This window comes from Numida meleagris, chromosome 3 (assembly GCF_002078875.1).
Source record: "Numida meleagris isolate 19003 breed g44 Domestic line chromosome 3, NumMel1.0, whole genome shotgun sequence".
NCBI classification, from domain to species: domain Eukaryota; kingdom Metazoa; phylum Chordata; class Aves; order Galliformes; family Numididae; genus Numida; species Numida meleagris.
In genome coordinates, this window is record NC_034411.1 from 93,622,961 (window position 1) to 93,645,141 (window position 22,181).

Consider the following 22,181-nt stretch of genomic DNA (forward strand, 5'->3'; position numbering starts at 1 on the left):
AAAGACTTCATTATACTGATTAAAAAGAAAATACTGCAACGTTTCCAAATGAAATCAAACCCTGAAACTTCATTAGCAATGAAGGTAAGTGCCATTTCATGGGCTAACTATAGCACTTTAGCATTGACTAAGGACACAAAAGTTCTTAAATTGAATTATCTCTTAAATAAGAGAGATTTCCTCAGTTCATAAGAAGCAAAATAACCACAGCAGCAAGCTAGAAATACGTGGAATGATGCTAATATCCTAAGTATCTTAAAAACTGTCAGCTCTCAAGTATGAAATTTGGACCATAAAAGTACAAGCCCTATACTAAAACCCTACCACAAAGGTAGACACTTATAATCTCCAGTGAAAACTACTTAAATCTAAACCTCTTCCTCTAAAAGAGACTGCAAACTGTATGGTAATATAATGTTTATCACTTTAATATGGTGAACTAAAAGGAGACAATGGCTCTGGTTTGATAAGAATCAGCAGGAAAAATGCAAAATGCTTCCACAGGATGATGTCCTTGGTGTAATATCAGTAAAACTCAGAGATATAAAAAGTCTGAGGGAGATCGAGATGTCAAAGACATTGTATTGTTTTACTCATCTGCATGATATACACTGAATCAAGAAAAAAGTACAAGCCTATTAGTTTATTTTCTCTTTAAATAAAGAGAAATTTAAGAAATGAAATATAATAATAAATATCAGTAAATCTATTGGATTTAATAGGTTTCATTAATAATTTAAAGAATGACCATTGCATTGATCATTTGTTTACTTCTCTTCAGATGTTCTAAAAAACTATGAATCATCATATGTGTATCAGTTTGACATCAGCACATTCAAAAGAATGAAATAAGAGAAACACATTAATTTTTTCCAATGGCTGAAGATTAATTACAACCCAGCAGAAATAACCTATACCATAAATGCCAAACTACTATGTTTCTCGACACAGAACAAAAGAACTGCAAATGCCAGCAAGACTATATTGCTTATGTCTACTTTATTCTTATTCTTTTTTTATTCAAGGTCATCCCAGCAGGAAATGAAAAACAGCCATCAGCATAGTAAAAACATTCAAACAGAGCAGAGCATGAAAATTGCACAAAAGAGGTTATATAATCAAGTCAGGGCAGTAACTGGATGATGTCAATGGCACTTTAATGCTGCTTTAACTACTGCCCTGTAAAAAAATGTGTCACTTTGTTGAACAAACAAAGTCCACCACTTAAAAAAAATAAAACTAAAACCCACTATCAGCTATTGCACCACTTATATTAATCCTCACTGCTGGCAGCATGACATTTTCTAGAATACGAAGACATTTTTTTTTTGCCTGATTTTAAGATTTAACCTTATTGATTCTTCCACAAACAAAATTATATCATCATCCTTTCCTTGGCGATTCATTTTCTGGATGCATTCTACCCTAGCCTAATTACTACATACAATGTGCAATTTTCTCTCATTTGGATTGAGAGATTTTTTTTGTACGTGCATCAATATTCAGTACATACAATAAAGCCACCATGCCTTTAAACTCTTGCATTGTAAGTGGCTATTATAGTCAATAATATTTAGTATGCTATAATTTTAGTAAGAAAAGTATCAGGATCATCAATATATTGAACTCAGTAGAATTTGATGCGGAACATTTGGTAGTACTCATTTTGATCACAAAACCACGCTTACAAAAATATCAAAAATTAAATCTGGATGATTTTTTGTTATTATTTAAATAACGTTTGATTGGTACAAATAGGTAAGACTTGTTGAAATTCTCTCTGAGTTTATGTCTTCAAAATATATACATCTTTATCAGGTGCAGTTTTGGTGAATGGAAAGCTCATGATCTAGCCTTCTCCAAGAGCTGAGGATTTGTTTTAACTAACAATTATTTTGCCATTAGAGTTGAAAGGAAAACATTTAAATGTGAACTCAATGAAACGCAATACAGTATTGTCTTACTAAGTCTGTAGATCCCTCTGCTGTCCTTGTTGCCAATTTTTCGAACCAGCTATGCAGTGCTTTTAATAAGACTCAAGCAGGATTTGCTGGATGAAAGTTTTGGGCATGTAGGCTTAATTGGCGAAAATTACACATGGAAATTTTACTTTAGCGTGATCTTGGCTCACTGTCTTATCTACCCTCAGAGTTTTCCAAAAATCATCCACTCCAGAAAAACTTTATTTAGAAATGTGAAGTTTTGTAATCGTTTCTAGTTCTAATGCTACATTTAAGGGGAAAAAAAGTTCTATTATTGGTAGATGTAACACTATTTGTGCATCTTGAAGAAATAACATGGAAAGGTGAAATCTGCCTTTATTCCCCTCAGGGTACCTAATTTATTTCTAAAATGAAATCATAAAAAAGATTGGCGTCATAGTCGTGACTCACAGCTGATTATTATTGACATAAATATCCCTAGCAAAGGGCTGCTTTCTTGCCCCTTGCTCGTACCATGCTCAATAAAATAGAGCAGGACAGGTGTGCATGATGCTATTAACAACAGCACTTGAGGGACTTGGATCAAGCAAAGAGTGAATTGATGGCTGGCTTTTTTTTTTTTTTTTTTTTAATTTAAAAGTAGAATTTCTCTTCTGCAATACACTACAGAAGACACCAAAAAAGGGAAAGTGACAAGTGCATGGCATACCAAAAACCACTGCAACAGACACTGTGATATTTAATTTTGAAGTTAATAATCATCTAAACGACCATAGCAAAAATCCCCACAAAAGTACTGCTTTTATGTTATGATCGTAACTTAGTCTTTCGTTTTCTTACCGACCATTTCGCAAAATGTTTTTGCACTTTTCTGTCTCAGAAGGATTCCTAAGTCTAAATTCTCTCTCCGTGATATACTGATATACTCAGAGGAAAGAACTGAAAGCCAGAAAGAAACATTATCACCCTCTGACCACCCACACAGGATGCGTCCCAGAGGAGTTCCTGTCTTAAGATGATTATTTCTGACAGAGCTGAACCACAAGTTTGAGAAAAATATAAATCTGGGATCCAAAATACCATGCATTAGGTTTTTGCTTGATTGAAGTAATTCTGGTAGTTAACTTAGTTCACTAATAAAAAAATGGGTCAGTCTAACTTTCCTTCCAGTTTTACTGATTTATCTTCCTCCTTTATCAGATTCCATTTGATGGAAATAAATAGCTTTAAGTGAGAAGCAGTATTGGCTCTTTTTCTTAAAGTAGGTCCAGAAGAGTTAATTACTCAAGTTCATATATGAATATATATATTTTTGCAGTAATTATTAAAGGTAAATAAAAATAAATAAGTTAAAAAGAATAAAAAAAATCCTAAAACACATACAAAAAAATGTTGGGAAAATATACATCTAACCCTTTGTAACAAGGGTTTTTCTGATTTTGCTCAGTGGAGGATCACTTCTTTCTTTTCTGTTAGGAAAATGGATGCAGGTGCCCTACAAGCTAATGACTGTGCATATTGAAAGAAGAAAACACACACTGCTACAGAAGTCACCTGTGTTTTACCTAAGCCTCCTTGAAGCTCTGCCATTCCAGCCCCTCTCTTACAAGAGTATTCAGGCCATGAGGCTGAGGGCACTGAGCTCTGAGCTGGCATTTACAGATCCTACAACTGAAAACCTGAGCACGAGTGAGGGCTGAGGAAGAAGTAACAAATGCAGGAAAAGTAAGAAATAAGAGCAGAAAGTGTGATTTTTCCTATCAGTGCATTTTATGACTTGTCTTTCAACAAGGAAGGCAGCTTCACTGATGCGGGGCTTGTGATCTCACATTATATTCATTATACCAGTGAATAACATTCAGTACCTACAATGCCAACGACCTTGTTAAAGAATGTCTCTTTTGCTTCCTTCAATTCAAAATGTCTTGTGATACAAGATCAGTGTCAATCCAAACGATGTGGAAAACTGAAGGAATCACTGCAATGAAAAATAATATCTAAATTTAAATCAAAAGCCTCTATTCATCATAAATCTGTATGTCACCCCTCCTTCTCTACTCGGCAGATTTTATCAGAATATATTTCCAATCATTAAGTACTTTCCAATAATTCATTAATGACTATACTGCATTCAAACATACTCAGGGACGTTGTTAGAATTTATTTGAATGTTTGCTTTTATGGAATCCAAGGACATTTTATCAGTCATACCTAAAGCACTATTGGCTGGCACAAACAGTAGAAACAAAAACAGAGGTACAGACACTCAGCTGCAGCCTGCTGGTGTCAGACAAAGCGACAGCTCTTCCTTCAGCTTTAGGGAAAATCCCAGGTCACCTCGCTGCAAAAGCTGCAGCTCTTGGGACTGGATTTTCTGCTTCCTGAGGCTAAGGACAGGCTGCCAGAGTAGATAAATTTGCAGTTTTCTTGTTCTGCCTCCAGCTCCTCCTGCTCCTGGCAAAGCAAGCTCAGAGCAAGAATGGGGAGTGACAGGGTTGCTTTAGAATGCTGCCGATATTTGTCTCCTCATTCTTCATCAGCGCAGACAATCTCAGCACAAGCATCTCTGCATTCCTCCATCGGAGGGGGGAGAGGAGCTGTCTTCTGCTTATGAAGAGCACTATAAGCTACCCTTTCAAGATGGGTTATTACCCAGTGCAATGGCACTCTGGAAATAATGATCATTCCTTTCTTTCTTTTTTCCTCTTGGTATGTCCATCCTAGCATCAGCATCAAAATCATCATAAAAAAAATTAAGACAAGTTTAGAGCGACTTGCCATATCCCCCTACTATTTATTTCCCACTCCTGCTTCCTAATCATTAGGGAAAACTTTGTGTTACAGAACTTATAAAGAGAATAAATAAAATATTAATACGAATTATTACATTTTACACACGTAGAATCAATCAACACCCGCCACGTTTTACCTCTGACAGTAGAATCCAACTAAGTAAAAGAAACTAAAACTTCTTTTCCTTTACATTTCCACTTTCTCAACCAAAAGTAAACTAGATTGACTAGTTAAAGAAATGTTGGAGACCGGATACCTGCAAATTATAGATATGTCTGAAATTTCCAAATCAGTTTTTCTAGCTTTGTTTATGTTTCTTGTTATTTTAAATTCCAGTGGCCTCAAGAGATCACATTTACTTGTCATAAGTCATGCACCCTGTTTCTTGCAGTTCTAATATTGCCAGTACTAAGTCAACAACTAATTAAAAGGCATTTTTTAACGTTTCTGTAATTATTTCATCACCTTAACAATGTCCAAAAAACACAGAGTCATGAAACAGATAAAAATGTTTTTTACACATTATTCCTAAGGCAAAGAAGTTCATTTCTGAGTAAAAGTGAAGTCAACACATAGAATATGTTCTGTTCTACAGCCACCTTCACAGTTTAATGCCATTTTAAGGTTACAATTCAAGCTGATGTTTCTATTTTGAATATATTTCAACTTACATCCTGGTTTTCATTGCCCCTTCCCAGTTACAAACAAGCTATCGCCTCTTCAAGAAGGCCTCTGCAGTGCCACTGGAGGGACTTTCTTTGCCCAAATATGTCCCTTCAAAGCTTTACAGAGCTGTCTTATTAAGGTTTTCCCTGAGGTCATGTCTATTTTGGTGACAAAGAGAGCAGCCTCAGGGACCAGTTACCAGCTTCCCTCAGTGGCAGCAGTGGCTGAAGTTGTTCCTTCCCTCCTGCTCCTTTCCAGGCCATCCCCCTCCACTGGGGCTAGTACCATTGTTTGCAGCTATCAGGGCACACAGAAGTCAGGGAAATGATTCAGAGTGAAGCCACATGTTTTTTTCCCCTTATTTTCCAGCTAATTTCACAAAGTGACAGAGAAGACAAAGGACAAAAACGAGAAACTATAGCTGGCAGCCAGCACCCAAAAGAAACGTAAGAACCTCTCACAGGGTGTTTCTGTGGTGGTGGTGTGTATTCTTTTTCTTCTTGATTTTGTTTATGGTTTGGTTTTGCTTCTAACCATATAACAGTATAACCCCTATTTTATAAATTAATAACAATGCAAAAGTTCCCCAACCACCCAAAGAGAAAAGTGAAATAAGTCACACAGGTACATACCAGCATTAATAGATTAAATAGAAGTGCTACTTAAATACATTAGATTTATAATTTTCCTTTAATATTCACTATAAATATCCATCTCAAAATATATATACACGTATGCTCATGAGTATTATCTGCTGACAAACACTAAAAAGAAATCATAGTTTCAGTAATAATATATACTCACTAATCACTTCTCACCTACAAATCATAGATCCTTAAAATGTTGTTACCATTCAAAACTGTATTTTTACATATCTTGGTAATGTAAAATTGGCCAGTATTCCCACTAGTACTACGAACACCACCATAAAGATCAGTGAAAAAAAATCTTTCCTGTAAGGATTATTTGCCAAATAATAATAAATAATTATTTACCTGAAAAAAAATCCTCTAGACCCATGCTGAAATATAATTTCAGAAAGACCAGACCAGTCAGAACAACAAATACATTCTTTAAGCCAGAGGCACACAGCTGCCAATTTAAGGCTGGAATTTCTGAAGCTCTTAGAGTGTCTAAGTGGAATCTAAGATTCTGAAGAGTCCAAGCCACAAACCCAGCACTCAACCTCTCAAGAGCACAAACTTCTCCTGGCGAAGGTTTCCTCAGGCACCAGACGTGCTACTACAGTGGTGCTGTGGCTGTAGTCTCTCATCCTCAGGCACTGCCTGCTCATACCCTTGCTCTGATCTCCAGAGGGGCGGATCCTTCCCATGTCCAGTCCATAGATCTAAAGATAACACTATGCTGAACAGACATTTGATGTCCCACCTACTGAAGAGTTGCTGCTCTGCAGTTAAAAACAGCAGACTTATGGGACCAACCAAAAGAAAAGAAAGCACTCTTTAAAATCCAAGAAGGCATTTAACAAGTTTTTAAATTCATTGGGAATTTCTCACATGTGGACTCAGATCTTAAAAATAATGTATTTTATGGGCATCTAACATCAAGTTCAATTATCTCCAAAGTTCAAAAATAAAAGAAAGAAATTCCACCACAATCACTTGCATATTTTTTATTTTGCATTTAGTTCTCACTGCTCTAGTCTGTGCGTATTATTACCTCTAGGCTGAGTCTGTTCGGCCTGTGACAGTAACTAGTGAGCAATATCTCTGTCCTTATCTCAACACTTACGCTCTTTTCCATAGTATTTTCTGATATTCTTCCTTAGAGGAAGGGGAGAACATGGAATGGGGGAGCTGAGCTGCATGTCAAGGTGAAACCACCACAATATAATGCAAATCTTATGTCAGTTAAGAGATAAAAATGCATTTATTATTATGTACTAATGCTACAAGCTTATTCTTTGTCTGATTTTCAAGAAGAGCATTTGTGAAGGCAGTTATGAAAAAAAAAAAAAGGACGCTAATTCTATCAAAAACAATAACAAAAAAGGTACGCGCTTGCTCTATGCTAGTGCTATTAAAAACAAGTATTCATGGACATCCACAGAAAAAAGGTAAATGAGAAGTAAGTGAAAATAGTCATATGAAGGATCTGGGTAGTACAGATATTACCAGTTTCATATACTTTGGGAATTCAAAATTTTAAGAGGATTGAAAAGACAAAGCTGATTTGAAGATAAAATGCCTTGAAACTAACCTCAACATAATTCAGCGTTGAGTTTCAGACCACAGCTAATTCTTACCTCTTTCTCTCATGTGCAAGGCATTTATAAACATACACCACATGGTTAAAAAATGACCCCCCTCATAAACCTGAGTACCTGAGTACCTGGGCTGTATGTAAATTACATAGGTTGCTCTGAAAGTAATGTCTCCTATTTATTTCCATGGAAGAATGCAACAGATATAAAAAGCATAATAACAGTGTTTGAGGAACTTCTCAGTTACAAAACACAATTTTTCAACATAGTCATCACCATTAGTTATGCATTTTTGCCAGCCATGAACAAGATGGCCTGCATGCCACGCTTGTAAAAATCTGCACAGCCACCCAGAACACGGCTTATCTTTCTCATCACCGACACCACTGCTGAAACACACCACTCACTGCCTCAGTGTGCTCACATCCACTGTTTGCTCTCTATAAACATTCAACAAGCATCAGTGGACATCAGTGGGTGCCATTTTTTCCACGTGGAGGAATTCAGTGCCACACCTTTGCTTCACGTACACTTCTACTTCGGACAGCACTTTGTCAGAGTGCCCCTCTGCTGCCATCTGTCACATGGCAACAAAATGTAATGAAATATTGGTGAGAAGCTTCAGCCTCTTCTGCCATCCCACCAACATCCACCTCTGATGTCGTGGGCCAACATCATAAAATAGCAGGCATTATTTCAGTGCAACTGTCATATTTGCCTATCTCTTTTATCTATTCTCTGAGCATTGTTCACATTGTTAAGTTCATTGAAAATGGAAAACTTCCCCTCTGCTGTCAGGAAAGTGCTTGGCCCACTCACAAATTCTTTCAAAATATGCTTATACCTTACATATTTTCATGGATATATATGTTTTAGACAATTCTGACGAGTGTAAAGACTGACACGGAATGCTGGCATTATTATTATTATAAACCCTGCTTTCTGCCATTTATTACTTTGCCAGCCTGTTCAGCTGGAAATCTGCAATGAACACTCCATCTCAGACATTTTAGACAAAATTTCTTCAGTTTCTGCTAATTTTTGTGCAATTCCTCACATTCTAGATGTACCCAAAACATATAAAGAAAACAGAAGGTATGAAAAAGAAACGTCTGCTCCAGAAAGAATACAAATTTCACACAGTGCAGCACACCTCATTGTAATGGAGGTCTAGAAGATTTTCCAGCTATGCTTTCAAAACTGTCTTTTACTTAGTCAAGAAAAATGTTCCAACGTTTATTAAAATTTTAGAAATTTCAGGTGATTTCACTTACTGGTGGAGCACTCAGGAAGCAGAGTAATCTGAGTTTTAGAACAATGCTTTAAAGAAAGCATAGGGGATGTCTGTATGAAAAAGGTCTTCACAGAAAGCCTGAGAGTAATCAGCTATGCCTTCAATTCATACATAAAGCTAGCATTAGCTATCAACTAAAGTCTAATGAGCGAACATTTTAATTGATTTGCTTCAGCTGAGTGCCCTATGTAGTTGCTCTTACATTTACTTAAGCTTCACCTAGGCCAATAAAATTAAATCGGCAAGTTAATGACTTCAATCTGGCCAGAGCAAATCAGCTTCTCCCGTAACCACACTGCTCCCACTGCTCTTGAGGCCCTGTCACAGCTCTACATTTCTCGAAACCAAACATCTGGGTCTTCTCATATGGAAACGGAGAATGTCACCTAGGTCAAAGAAATGTATTTTATGTTTCAGTTCACATCTTGAAAAAATACCCTAAGATACTCCTATCTCTCAAGTTTCTCAGAGAACATTTATCAAAATGACAAACAAAAACCTTTCTTCTTTAAGTCAAATTATTATCCCCAAACTAAACAGTGACAAAATGCCCCTTAAAATGCAGCCTCCAAGCAGCAAGTAGTCACTGTGTGTTTTTCATACCCACAATGCCATACCACCACACTGCTGCTCCACCTTTTTACATTATCTGAGCAGTGTACACAGGAGACACAAAGTATTCATTTTGCTTTTTGACTGGCTCTCTAGAGTTACCACTGCACCAGAGCACACATTGTCAAAAATATTTTTGAAAATGTGAGAAAAAAAATGTTTTCTTACCCACTTTCGAAACATTACAAGACTGATCAAGACGCACTTTAAAGGTTAGAATACTGATGACAGATTTATTGAATTGGTCATTAAATAGAATGCAACATCCAACATCAAAAAGTGAGACTTTACATTCAAGTGGCCAATCAAAATCATGGAAAGACACAATATTTACCATCTGTAGAACGTGGTGGACCCGGGACAGAGGCTGTAAGCTTCTGAATTTAACTGTGTTGAGAAGTGAAAACCTGCACTGCATTTCATGCAGCCATAGCTACAATACTTGCACTTGCCTGCAGATACGTCAAAGCAAGCATGGACCCAGTCATGCTATATTTTATCTCCTATAAGGGAAACCTGTAGCCAAATAGCTAATAAGAGGGTACTGAATCCATCAGTCTGGCTAACACAATGATGACATTCAGCAGTCACCATTCTGCTTGCCAAAAGCAGTTATTACTCTTAAGGTAATGCTGTGCACAAAGTATTATTGTTTTCATTTTTCAGAGCAGCCAGGCAATGAGCAGTGTTGTAATAGGTGATGTAAGGGGAAAGAACGCTGAAACAAAAATTTTCAGAAAGATCCGGGGAGTGGTATTTGGAAAGAGAACAGAAGACTTGAAAGTCTGAACAACAACAGGTCACATCAGAAAAGGGAGCCATGTCATGGCCATTGCAACAAATTTTGGAGTTAAATCAATACACTTGTTGTTTTACTTAGGAAAACTCAGGAGAAAACCAAAACAGAACTCTACGCTGTTCCAAACTTTACTGCATTCATTCTAGAAGCTTTCACAAGATGTAAGAAGCCATGCCAATTGCTGCACAAACCCATAAATATCCTAATCATTGCTACAAGTAACTTGTACACACAAATACAGATTAAACAAAAGGAGGTGAAGCTGAGATCCCACACCAATCTCTCCCTGTCTTTCTCAAGAGATCTGGCAATCCTTGTTATTTGCAATAAATCAAACTTTCATTCAGTTTTATTTTTAAAAGACTCAATTGACTCTCATTAGCAACAGTAATAACTCCATACCAAAAATAAAAGGAAAAAAAATGTCAAATCTGGCAGCCAGATAAGCGAAGGAAGCAAAAGGAGATATTTGAGTTATTCTATTCCAGCTCGGCCAGCTCTCATTGCACCATCTCTTTGGATTGCCTTGAAACTCTGCCCATGTTTGCAGTAATAAAGTGAAGTTATTTTTGTTTTGTTTTCATCAAATCCAAACGGAACAAATGATTGACAATTTGGCTCAGTAACTTTCATTTTACTATATGTGCATACATACAGATACACATTATATGTGTAGCATGTATAAGCACATATAAAACACATGCAAACAAGTTTTTAAAGTATTAACTAACTTTTTATACATAAAATTATCTTACCTTGTGTGATACAGCTTTTAAATGTCATCTTTCTATATGGAGACCTTTTCTGTAAGGCCTATGAGCCTTAGAGAAAAGCCTATGAGACTGTACACACATAGTTTGACTTGCTGGAAAGAGACTCAGTAAATGCACTGCTCAGGAATACGAAGCTTAACATAAGATCACATTTGCAAGCTGAGAGCTACAGTGTTCAAAATATTTGATCACAACATCCTATATGAAGTGGGAAATAATACTGTAAACAAAGTACAGTAAGCCTTAAAAGACTCAGAAATACGAAGCCAACAAGAAGTAATTGAAAAAATACCATTCTGAGAGATGAATCAAGATAAGTGAAAATTTGCAGTTCATTTTTCTATTGTTCAAAATAAGATTGGGGCCTGACAACATTAATTGAACATTTTAATTTTACCCACTATACAGAAAAAAATATTCCTGTAAACAGATATTTGTAATTCAAAAAATAAAAAAAATATGCAATTTTGCACATCGCACACTATTTCTCTTCTTTGTTATTTTTTGAATAATTGTTGTCTGCTATTTTTCATAATAGCAAGGGCAATTTCTCCTATTATACTATGTTGTGTCTCTTTCCACAGCTTCTTTCTATCTTTATCTCTTCTTTATCAGCTATACTTTCTGCTTTATTTTCTGCTAGACTTCTGACCTTTTAAATTAAACTTAGTTTCTTTACAAGCCAATCCACCAGCACACACAGCATAACTTTTATCTAAAATACAAATGATGAAGTTACATATTTCAAACGATGAAGTATCATCAGGGAGGGTCAGGCTGGGCATTAGGAAATATTTCTTTACTCTGAGGGTGGTTAAACACTGGACCAGGGTTCTAGAGAGGTGGTTGATGCCCCATGCCTGTCAGTACTCAAGAGGCATTTAGACAATGCCCTCAACAGTAAGCTTTAACTTTTGGGTTGCCCTGGAGTGGTCAGGCAGCTGGACTTGATGACCTTTGAAGGTCCCATCCAACTGAATTATTCTACCCTATAGTTTTCTGCTGGCTAATGACATTCTCATCTCTTCTCTTAACAAGCACTGACATCACCTGGGAGAGAAGTCAGTAAGGGCCACTCAGAAAAATGGAGGAGGTTGGAATATTTATTTATTGTATGTGTTAGGCATGTGTTTACCAGAGTGTTAAATGAAACTCACTCCTATCCTTGTGTCTCAGATACAGACACTCCTGATGATACAAGAGATAGGCATCTCCCTGTTGTTTTTCCACCAGTCTTCTTTGGGAATTAGGGCAGAAAGAGTATATTCACTCATGTCCAAGCATTCATTTCTTACGCCTTCCAGTGAGTAACTAATCCCATGTTTATCCCTGCTACTCATAAATTTCTTATTCTTTTCAATGTCCCTCGTGCCTATAAATTCCCCAAAGCAATGATGAAAAATAATATAATTCATCTCTTTTAATTTTGTTGTTTGGAAAAACCGAGTAGCAACAGAAACACTGAAGCCATCCATCAGCAGAACTGGGAAAACAAAAACATTTAAAACCATGATTTCCAGCTGTGGGTTTAGATCACAGCAACAGTGAGCCACAGATCTAGACCATCTTCATGCCTTTCTAAAAAGTTTTGGTAGAACAAATGAAAAAGCTTTAGGCTGACCACAGTCCAAATTCTCAATGAAAATTTTTTGAAGCAGCTATTTAAAGCGAATATTTTACATGGTCTGGATAATCGTATAAAAAGATATTGACAGTGAATGGTATATTTTCATAGTAAAAGGAAGTTACCCGTAGAGTTTCAGGTATCTGGAGTGGGTTCTGCATTGTTCAATATATTCACAAGTGAAAGTGGAGTGAACAATAAGACGACAAAGTTCTCCTTATGATATTTGTTTATTTTCACAAAGTCTGACTAGAAAGAGCCTGCCATTAGTCCAGAAATGGCTATTAAAATGTAGACCTAATACACATAAATACAAACTAATGTAGATGGAGAAAACAATGTGAGCTTGGTAAATAGAATGGTAGACTAAAATTAATCATTGCTAATTATTGACAAGATCTTAAGCTACGCTTGATGATTCCATGAAAACAACAATTCAAGAAAAGGATACAGGATGCTGTGAAATATTAGGAAAGGAACAGAAAATAAAAACAGACCTTACAAAGCTGCTCTATAATCCCCATTAACTCTCATACCAGATATGTCCATGCAAATACAGTGGAAAGTTATGATTTCATCACCTCAAAACACAGTGGAGTGGGAAGGGGGAAATTCAGATGATGAAAGCTTGGGAACACTGACCTTTCAGTAACAAGACTTTTCTATTTTGAAAACAGGCTGGCACTGAGACAATGGAAAGGGATTGAATATTCATTGTCTCTTCCAACAGAAAAAAAATCATAGAATCATGCAAGTTGGAAAAGATCTTCAGGATAAACAAGTCCAAACATTAACCTGACTGACTGAGACACATTACCAGCCATGTCCTGTAGTGCCATGTCCACACATCTGTTAAATAAATACCTCCAGGGTGACTCTACCACTTCCCTGGGCAGCCTGCTCCAATGCATAACCACACTCTCCATGAAGAAATTCTTCATGATGTCCAATCTAAATCTCCCCTGGCACAACTTGACATCATTTCCTTGTGTCCTATCACTTGTCACCTGAGGAAAGAGACCAACACCAACCTCACTGCAACCTCCTTTCAGTAGTTGCAGATGGCAATGAGGTCCCCCCTCAGCCTAATTTTCTCCAGACTAAACAACCTCAATTCCCCCAGCTATTCCTTCCAAGCCTTGTTTTGTAGTCCGTTTATCAGCTTTGTTGCTCTTCTCTGCACATGCTTGAGCAACACAATGTTCTTCTTGTATTTAGTGTCCCCTAGTCCAGCTGGCTAAGCTATTTCTGATGCAGGCCAGGATGCCAATGGCTGTCTTGGCCACCTAGGCACACTGTTGGTTCATGATCAAAGCTGAGAGACACCAAGTGAAGCAAGCAACCTGGAGGCTTCACACATTAGAAGACAACAGTTTACACTATGTAGTTTGTACAGCATTCCTTGACACCAAAAGTGATGACCGTAAGTAACAGTTTAATTAGTTGAAAAAAGAGGCTAAACAATTTGTGGAGGAGAAATCCATCAAGATTTACACCTACTACTGAAATTGTCTTTTGCTGAGAAATCCATTACCTGCAAATAAACTATTATAGGGGTGAACCACTACATGCTTTCTGTATGCTGCCTACCCTTTTATAAGCTGCACTTTCAGTAACTCTAAAAGAATAGGCATTAGGTCAAATGGATCATTTGTTTTACCCACTCTGAGCACCTCTCCATAACAAAAATACATATGTTTAGCATTTTAATAGTCAAGTGTTATATATTTACTGGTAAAAAGTACATCACAGTAAAAAAGAAGGAAACCAAAAATTATATTTATTAACTGTAATATAATACAATGTATTCCTCTCGTGACAGTTCATGACATTAAGTATACAGTAAGATACTTGCAGGAAATGATAGACATGATTGTACCCCATATTTTCTTCCCCAATCTTAAACAAAGAATTTGACAAAGGTTTACTCTCTGCTGAGATGACAGAACTACTTTCCCACTAGTTCATCTACTGATTTGCAGACATGTTCTCAAAACGAAGACTCATTTGGGTCTTCTGCTGCATCCTTCAGCAGATTTCTACAATGTCTCCTAGTAAATACCAAACACTGTATAAATATTGTTCCTTTCTCCCTCACTAAAAGCCAAGCACATTCTGCAAGCTCTGTACATATCTCAGTACATTCACACCATGATCCTGGCTTATTCCATCAGCAGAACAGACAGACTGCCCAGGAATGGCTTTAGCAGGATTCACATCCTACACACTCTCTGAAGTTGCTTTGCTGGGGAGATTCAGTATCCTTTCTAGCTTCAATTTGACTTGCTGGTACTCAGAGGATAGAGCTTAATGGGCATGCCAGTAGAAATACTCCCCTTTTAGGAACCTTGAAAGTAAATTACTTTCTGCATTGTGTATTCCTTAGCCTTTGATTTTTGTAAGCAGTCTCTTTCTGCTGAAAATATTAAGAAAATATCTTCTGAAAACATTTTAAACTCTTGTTTAGACAAATAAATACAAATGTCTACATACAAATGTTTAAACCCCCATTGTTGTCAACAGAAGACTAGTCAGCGCAATTAACATAAGCTGGAGAATGACTAAACTGCCCAGATAGAAGCAGCTTGATTCGGTTCTCCAAACAGTCATATCTGCTGTTGTTTCAGTTGTCCTGGGCTGAAACAACTGCTGGGAGCAAGTAGGTACGACACAGGCCCAATGTGTAGGCCCAACCTACATTCCTTTTGGAGAAGCAGCTGGATGCTAGAAAGGATTCCCTTAAGGGAATTCAAATGGTGCTAGATACTTACAGTTAGCAAATGAATCGAGTCCTAGATGTTCCCTTTGGAGCGATCTGAATCTTGCTCCAGGGTCAACTGACTGCCCTGGGTAAACTGCTACCCAACACAGGGAAAGCTCGGACACCTAATATGGCTGTGGATCCGTAAGTACAGACATATAAATGTAGATGTTCTAATCTTAAATTGAATCTCCAGTTGGTAAGAAAATTCCTATGAAGGAATACCTAAAATAATTTTATTGAAATAATCTTATACCACTCCATTGCTTTGAGTAATTCAAGGAAATTGTTGGCATCTAATGCAGCTCATGGCCTGATTAAGAGTCCGACAAGATCAATGTCTGCATTCAGCTATTCTCAAACATTTCAAGGAAATCTCCAGTATCTGTTCTTTTCAAATTTTTTAAACACTAATTATACATAGATCTCCATGTTTTAACTGAAATCTGAAACTGGTGGCGTACCTCTCCTCTGCATCCTACCCATAAATTGATACTCAGTAGCCAAGTGATCCATCTTGCACACAGCCCAGATTTGAGACTACAATCCTTTGTCCTCCACAGTGTCAAGGTATAATTATTTGCTCTCTTAATTCCTTTATCTACGGGAATTTTTCTAAAAGGTTCTCAAAGATCTGATTGGAAACAAGGATCTTGCATTTCTGAGAATCTTGCATTGTGTCATGAGAATGACACAATGCTTTGACTGATAATACACCACTTGCAAAAAGCAAAGCTGCAAGTAGCACACATCATTCTGCTGTAATAGCTCAGAGACTCCTGCACTGACAGAAATCATACATATTGCTTACTTCTTTTCCCTAAATGCCTCTGTTAGGAGGCATAATCTTGTCAACAAATCAATATCAAAATGCAAAATGCCAGTAAGTTTAGATTCCTCCTATCTCTTTGGTAATTCATTTACGTTCCAGATATGAGCGATTTGTGAAATATAGCCTTTTTTTTTTTCAATTGTATTAAGACAGATATTCTTGAAAAGAATGGTTTTCACTAGCATTCTGAAAACACAGGACCTGATTCCACAGAAATTATCACAGAACTGTGAAGCAAATGTAAGTACTTCTTAATCTACTATCCAGAATCTCTGGATGGAATTTAAGAAGTAATTACCCCTACATGATTTGGATGAATCCTTGACATTTACACTACAAGACAAAAGTTAAGAAAAGGAAAAAGTTTCCAGTTTATATGTAGGTGACTCCTAAAGTAATGCCGCCCATTTATTTCCATGGAAACTACAACAGATACAAAGAGTACCACTTAACACCTCACTGTGCTCACATCCACCATTTGCTGTAAAGGTACAGCAAGCTTCAATGAATGTCAGTGAGTGCCATTTTTTTCCACATGGATGAATCCAGTTCCACACCTCTGCTTCGTAGGGACTTTCATGTCAGATGCCATTTTGTCAGACCTCCCCCAGGCTGCTGTCTGTTACATGGCAACAAAACGTGAAAATTGGTGAGAAAGTTCAACCTCTACTGCCATACCACCAACATACACTTCTGATGTCATGCACCAACATCATAAAATAGGAGGCATTACTTTCAGAGCAGTCCTCATAGAACATGTGAACTATCCAATTTGTAGAATATGTTGGAACTGAGTAACAAAAAGCACTAACAAGTGTCACTGAGTTTGCTGCCTTCAACTTAACTTCACTGACTCCCTTTAGTAGCAACTCAGCCAGAATGATTACAATTAAAGTCCAACAAAACTCTTATCACTTAAAATTGTACTCACTTACTCAAAAGTGAGTTATTCTGTTAAGCTATTCATAACAGACAAGCAAGAGATTCAAAGCAGTAATTATATCTAGCAAACACTATTACAAGTGACTTGTTTTGAATTGTGTTTTTCTCCTCAATAATTTGTATGTCATTCTTAGTGCAGATCAAATTCACTTCCTTTTGTTACAAATATTTTTTGGTTAATTTTTACCTGCTTACTACAGAAGTTCTATTCTTGTTCAGTCTTTGAGCCCCAACTAGAGGGAATTCAATCATGCTCATAAAGCTAGCAAAAAATGAATGAGAGAGAATCCAGGTGCTGCCAAGAAAAACTTTGGACAAATTTCAGTACTGGTCTGAGTGTGTGTACCCAGGCTTGTAGACAGGTTTGGGTTTTGGTCCCATTGAGACAAGATGCAAATACTAACATACTGCTTCAACACTCAAAGGCCCCCTGTCAGAATTACAAATACCATGAAGAAGAAATGGCTGTTGAACACAGAAATCCCTTCTAAAATATCTTCTAAACAAAAGTAGGATAAGGTACAATCAAGGAGGAGAAGACAGCAGCAGTTCCACATCCAGAATTGTACATTCCTCAACCATTTAAATGGTCTGATACAAACATGTTTCAGCAATTTCTGTGGGTACACCAGCACTCTATTTTCAGTTAGAGATTGAAGGAACCTTCCAGGACAGCACTGAAGGCATGAAGCATTCTGCAATTGACTCTGGAGATGAGGCTCCACTCTCCAGGAGAGGTCGGCTTAGGACCAGGCTGGATGGGGCCATGGGCACTCTGATCTACAGTCTGCAACCCTGCCCGCAGCAGTGAGTTGGAACTAGACGATCTTTGAGGTCCCTTCCAACCCAATCCATTCTATGATTGTATGACTGGGATACTAGACCTCCTGCTACAAAGAGGACCTCACCTTCTATGTATAGGAGGGCGATCCTCTCATCCTAGGTGAAATCATGTGCTCACACAAACTCCATAAGCACTTTTGAAGCTGCCAGAAGCCCATGCACAGAAGAAATCTAAGCCATGGATCCCAGCCTGCAGCAGGGAAGGGGAAGTGCCAAAAAGTGGGGGAAGCAGGAAGAGTGAGAAAATGTACAGCCAGGAGTAACACTGGCAAGGTCAGCAACCAGCAATGTTACAAGCAGTTTTCAAAAGCGAGCCTGGGATTACGAGTAGACATTTTTGATATGTGGAGAAAAAACATTTGGCTGCACTGTTGTTCTGGCTCCATGCTGTTTTAATCCATAGAAAAAATTATATGTGAAGTAGACCAAAGTCAACTCTGCTTCCAAAATGAGACAGCTTTCAGAACCAGTGCTTGGCAAAACACAAAATAAATATATGTTTATAAACAAGAAAACACAGGAATGTCATCACAACATTACCTCATAGGTAACCTGTGTCTTAAGAAATAAATAAAGCAGACATGAACGTGGAATTTACAAACGTCAGTAAAACGGGCTTAACCCATTAGCAACATGATTTGCAGGATTTCATAAGTCCATGTTTTAAAAGGGAAGGTGTTCTATTGAAGTTACTTCATTATTTCTAATTACCTAGTTATCATTACCACCACTTAAAAGAGAGCACTGAACATAGAGCCTCCAAACAGAAGACACACTGACAGTCAAACTGGCATTGAAATAAAGGCTTTTGATTTCATGCTTAAAAAAAGAAACCGCAGTCCCGCAAAGCAGTAAGGTGAAAATGGTCATTACACCACCTGGTAACTCGACGGAGCACTTCAGACAGATGACATACTTCCTAGAACCAAAAGTAAGCAGTTCATAGGGTGGGCAAGCATGTCTACATACAGTGATAGAATCATAACACAGAATGGCTTGAGTTGGAAGGAACCTTAAAGCCCACCCAGTTCTAACCCCCCGTCCTGGGTAGGGTTGCCATCCACTAGATCAGGTTGCCAAGGGCTGCATCCAACCCGGCCTTGCTGATTGCTAAACAAGTTGTGTCAGTGTTCTTTGCCCTAGAGATACGTATTGCCTGATTATCTTCCATTTCATCTCCTCCCCATTCCCTGCCATTCAGTAGAACCCTAGCAGAAAGAGTAACCGTGTGTTTATAAAAGTTGTACTACTGAAGATCTTAGCTTATTTATAGCTGTCCCTAGTCAGCTGCTGAAAAAAGAATACCGATACCGAGATGAAAAGTAAGGCCACGAATATGTTTTGAAGAACAGTGGTCATCCAGAGGCAATTTTGTGAATCACTGTTCTTTATCAAGCTGAAAAATAACCCCACAACTTCTTTTTAATTACTCCTGTGGCACTGCAGGTTGCATTATGCCAGAATGACCACTCTGATTTGGGACACCAGACAATCTGATATATTAGTGGGGTTAGAGGAGTATAATGCTCACATTGTTCATACGTTCTGCTCTGAGTCACTGCAAGATTATAAATACCCATCGTAAGGGGAGCTCTGCCCTGGCCAGGGCCATCAAACACTTCGTGCCACCACAGCTCTTCTACCTCTCCCTATCTCTAACATGAAATGAAAGATTTCCCTCCATACTCTAAAGTTCACAATTTTCATTATTTTTTTTTTTATCTTTTTACATTTAAGACGATGGGGACAACTAGTTTTACATGGTTTCCTGTAATCTCCAGGCAGAAGGTGTTCTGTGAATGTACTTTATTTCAAATGTAAGAAACATTAACCACCCACTTCCTGAATTGTTCCCTAAAAGGCTTACAAGTGCTGCCGGACCGACCCGGCTCTGCCAAAAGGACAAGCTTCTTGCCAAGGAGGAACTCAGTTAATGTTAAATGACTGCACTCCTCACATTAAACAACACTTGGAAGCTGAAACACACCAAGGCTTTATAGATCCTCTTTGAAAATACCTGACAAAGTCACAACTCCATTTATTACAGGAGGCCCAGCAAGAAGATTCCCAGGGCCAAGCACAGCTCAGCTTCCATGAGTGCATGAGTGCAGAGATGGACAGGGCCGGCGCTAGGAGCTCTGATCCCAGCAGCACACGCATGGGTCAGCAGAACAAACCCTTCCTTTGACAGGAACCTGTACACGATGCTTCCACAGAACTCTGCATTTATTGTCTGGGAAAAAAATGGCCGGGAAGGTGACCGCCTCAGTAAGACCAGTGCGAGTGCTGAGCTTCTGCAGTGCCAAATTTTACTGCCAACACAACCACAGCCATAGAATACCTTGGGTTGGAAGGGACCTCAAAGATCATCTAGTTCCAATTTCCTGCCGCAATCCTGCTCCCAAGAGCCGATCCCTGACCCTGCAGAGGACCGGACGGGCAGTTCAGCTGACAGTTCAGTCCCGCTAGCTTTCAGGACAGGACCGCACGGTCCGTAGGGTTGCACGTCCTCAAGTTCTGCAGCGACTCGAAGTGGTTAAGGCCAACATTTGAATCCCGGTTTGCTCCTACATGGACACCACGCTTCCGCAGCGAGCGGAGTGCCCTCATCCACCCGTCCCGTCGGTCCTCCTCTTGCCAACCCCTCCGCAGCGCCCAACCGCGGCTCTCCGCACCCCGCAGTCTCCGGGAGCCCCGGGCGGGGGGCGCCGCAGCGGGGCCGAGCCCCCTCCCCCGGCTGCAAACAAAGGGCCGAGGCCCCACAGCCGCCCCGAAGTGTCTCCCTCCCCGCAGGTATCCCCTCCCGCTGCCCTCCCCCCGCTCCCGGCCACTCACAGGATGGTGGTCTGCGGCGACACGGCGGGCACGCTCTCCAGCATCAGATGCATGCAGCGCACCGTGCTGCGGAAGCAGAGGCAGCGGCTGGGGCACCACACGCTCCCGCGCTGCGGCGGGGGCTGCGCGGAGGCGGGGGGTGCGAGCCCCGTGCTGCTCAGGAGCAAGAGCAGCAGGCAGAGCCCGGGGGGGGCCATGCTGCGCGGCCGGGGGAGGAGGAAGAGGAGGAAGAGGAGGAGGAAGGGGTCCGGCAGCAGCTCCGCGCCGCGGCTGCCGCTGTGCTCGGCGGTGGCGGGGCGCTCCCCTGCCCCGCGCAGGAGGAGGAGGGGACGGCGGTGGGACCGCCCCGGCCGGCTCCGGGCTGGGAGCCGCCCCGCAGCTCCGCGCTGGGAGCGGAGCCGAGCACCCCGCTCTGCTGTGTGCACGGGGAGGTGGCCCTGGGGGCGTAAGAAGGGAGTGGGAGGGGAGGAGGGAAAGGGGAGGGAGGAGGGAGAAAATGGGAAGGGGAAAGGAAGAGAAAGCGAGAAGGCAAATGAGAAAAAAAGACAAGGGGGAGAAAGGGAACAAGAAACACAGTGCTCATTCCCAATACCCCTTTCTGACCACCGCTCGCAGCCATTCCTCCGTCCCCTTTGCTCCCTGTCCCCTGCAGCAAAGAGGACAGCACTGGACCTCACGTTGCCCTCGAGGGAAGATGCAAGTTCCACGCATCTAATCCCGTTCCTCCCATCTACACAACCCTGGACTGTCCCCTTTCAGAGCTGGACCATGAAAGGCTGTGGGATTTCCCCGGAACTGCCCTCAGCTGCTGTGTTCAGATGGGTGCACACACAGCCCAGGAGGTGTAATACCACCAGGACACATCTAAGCTTACAGGAACTGTCATCTGCCACGATCTCAACACTTCCTCAAAATATAAGACTACAAAACTAGATTCCCTTTGAGGTTTCTCGACTTAATAGTGTCATTCTTCAATGAAGTCAGGTCCAAAGCAGGTGAACACCTCTGCTCCAACACTCTCTTGGCTTCGGCTCTCCCAAGTGAAGTCAATGACATGTCCTTTCTCTGGCCACAGCTCACCTATTGAGTATATAACAACACACTCTTACAAATGAGGTCATGACTTCCAGTCCCACCACAAAAATAACCCAGGGCACTTATGTAGGGTTGCCTGAGCTCCTTTTTCTTAACTGAAATAAAATACAATAAAATAATTTTAAAAATAGACATAATTCTTGGC

General features: G+C 39.6%; 1 protein-coding gene across 2 annotated transcripts in view; it reads right to left on the reverse strand.

The window, feature by feature from the left end:
* PXDN (peroxidasin) overlaps positions 1 to 21,273 on the reverse strand; it is an 80,472-nt gene extending 59,199 nt beyond the window's left edge. For both annotated transcript variants that reach the window (XM_021391540.1, XM_021391538.1), the window contains exon 1: positions 20,942 to 21,273. In XM_021391540.1, coding sequence (XP_021247215.1) covers positions 20,942 to 21,138 — 197 coding nt within the window. In that variant the 5' untranslated portion in view covers positions 21,139 to 21,273. The remainder of the gene's footprint in view (positions 1 to 20,941) is intronic.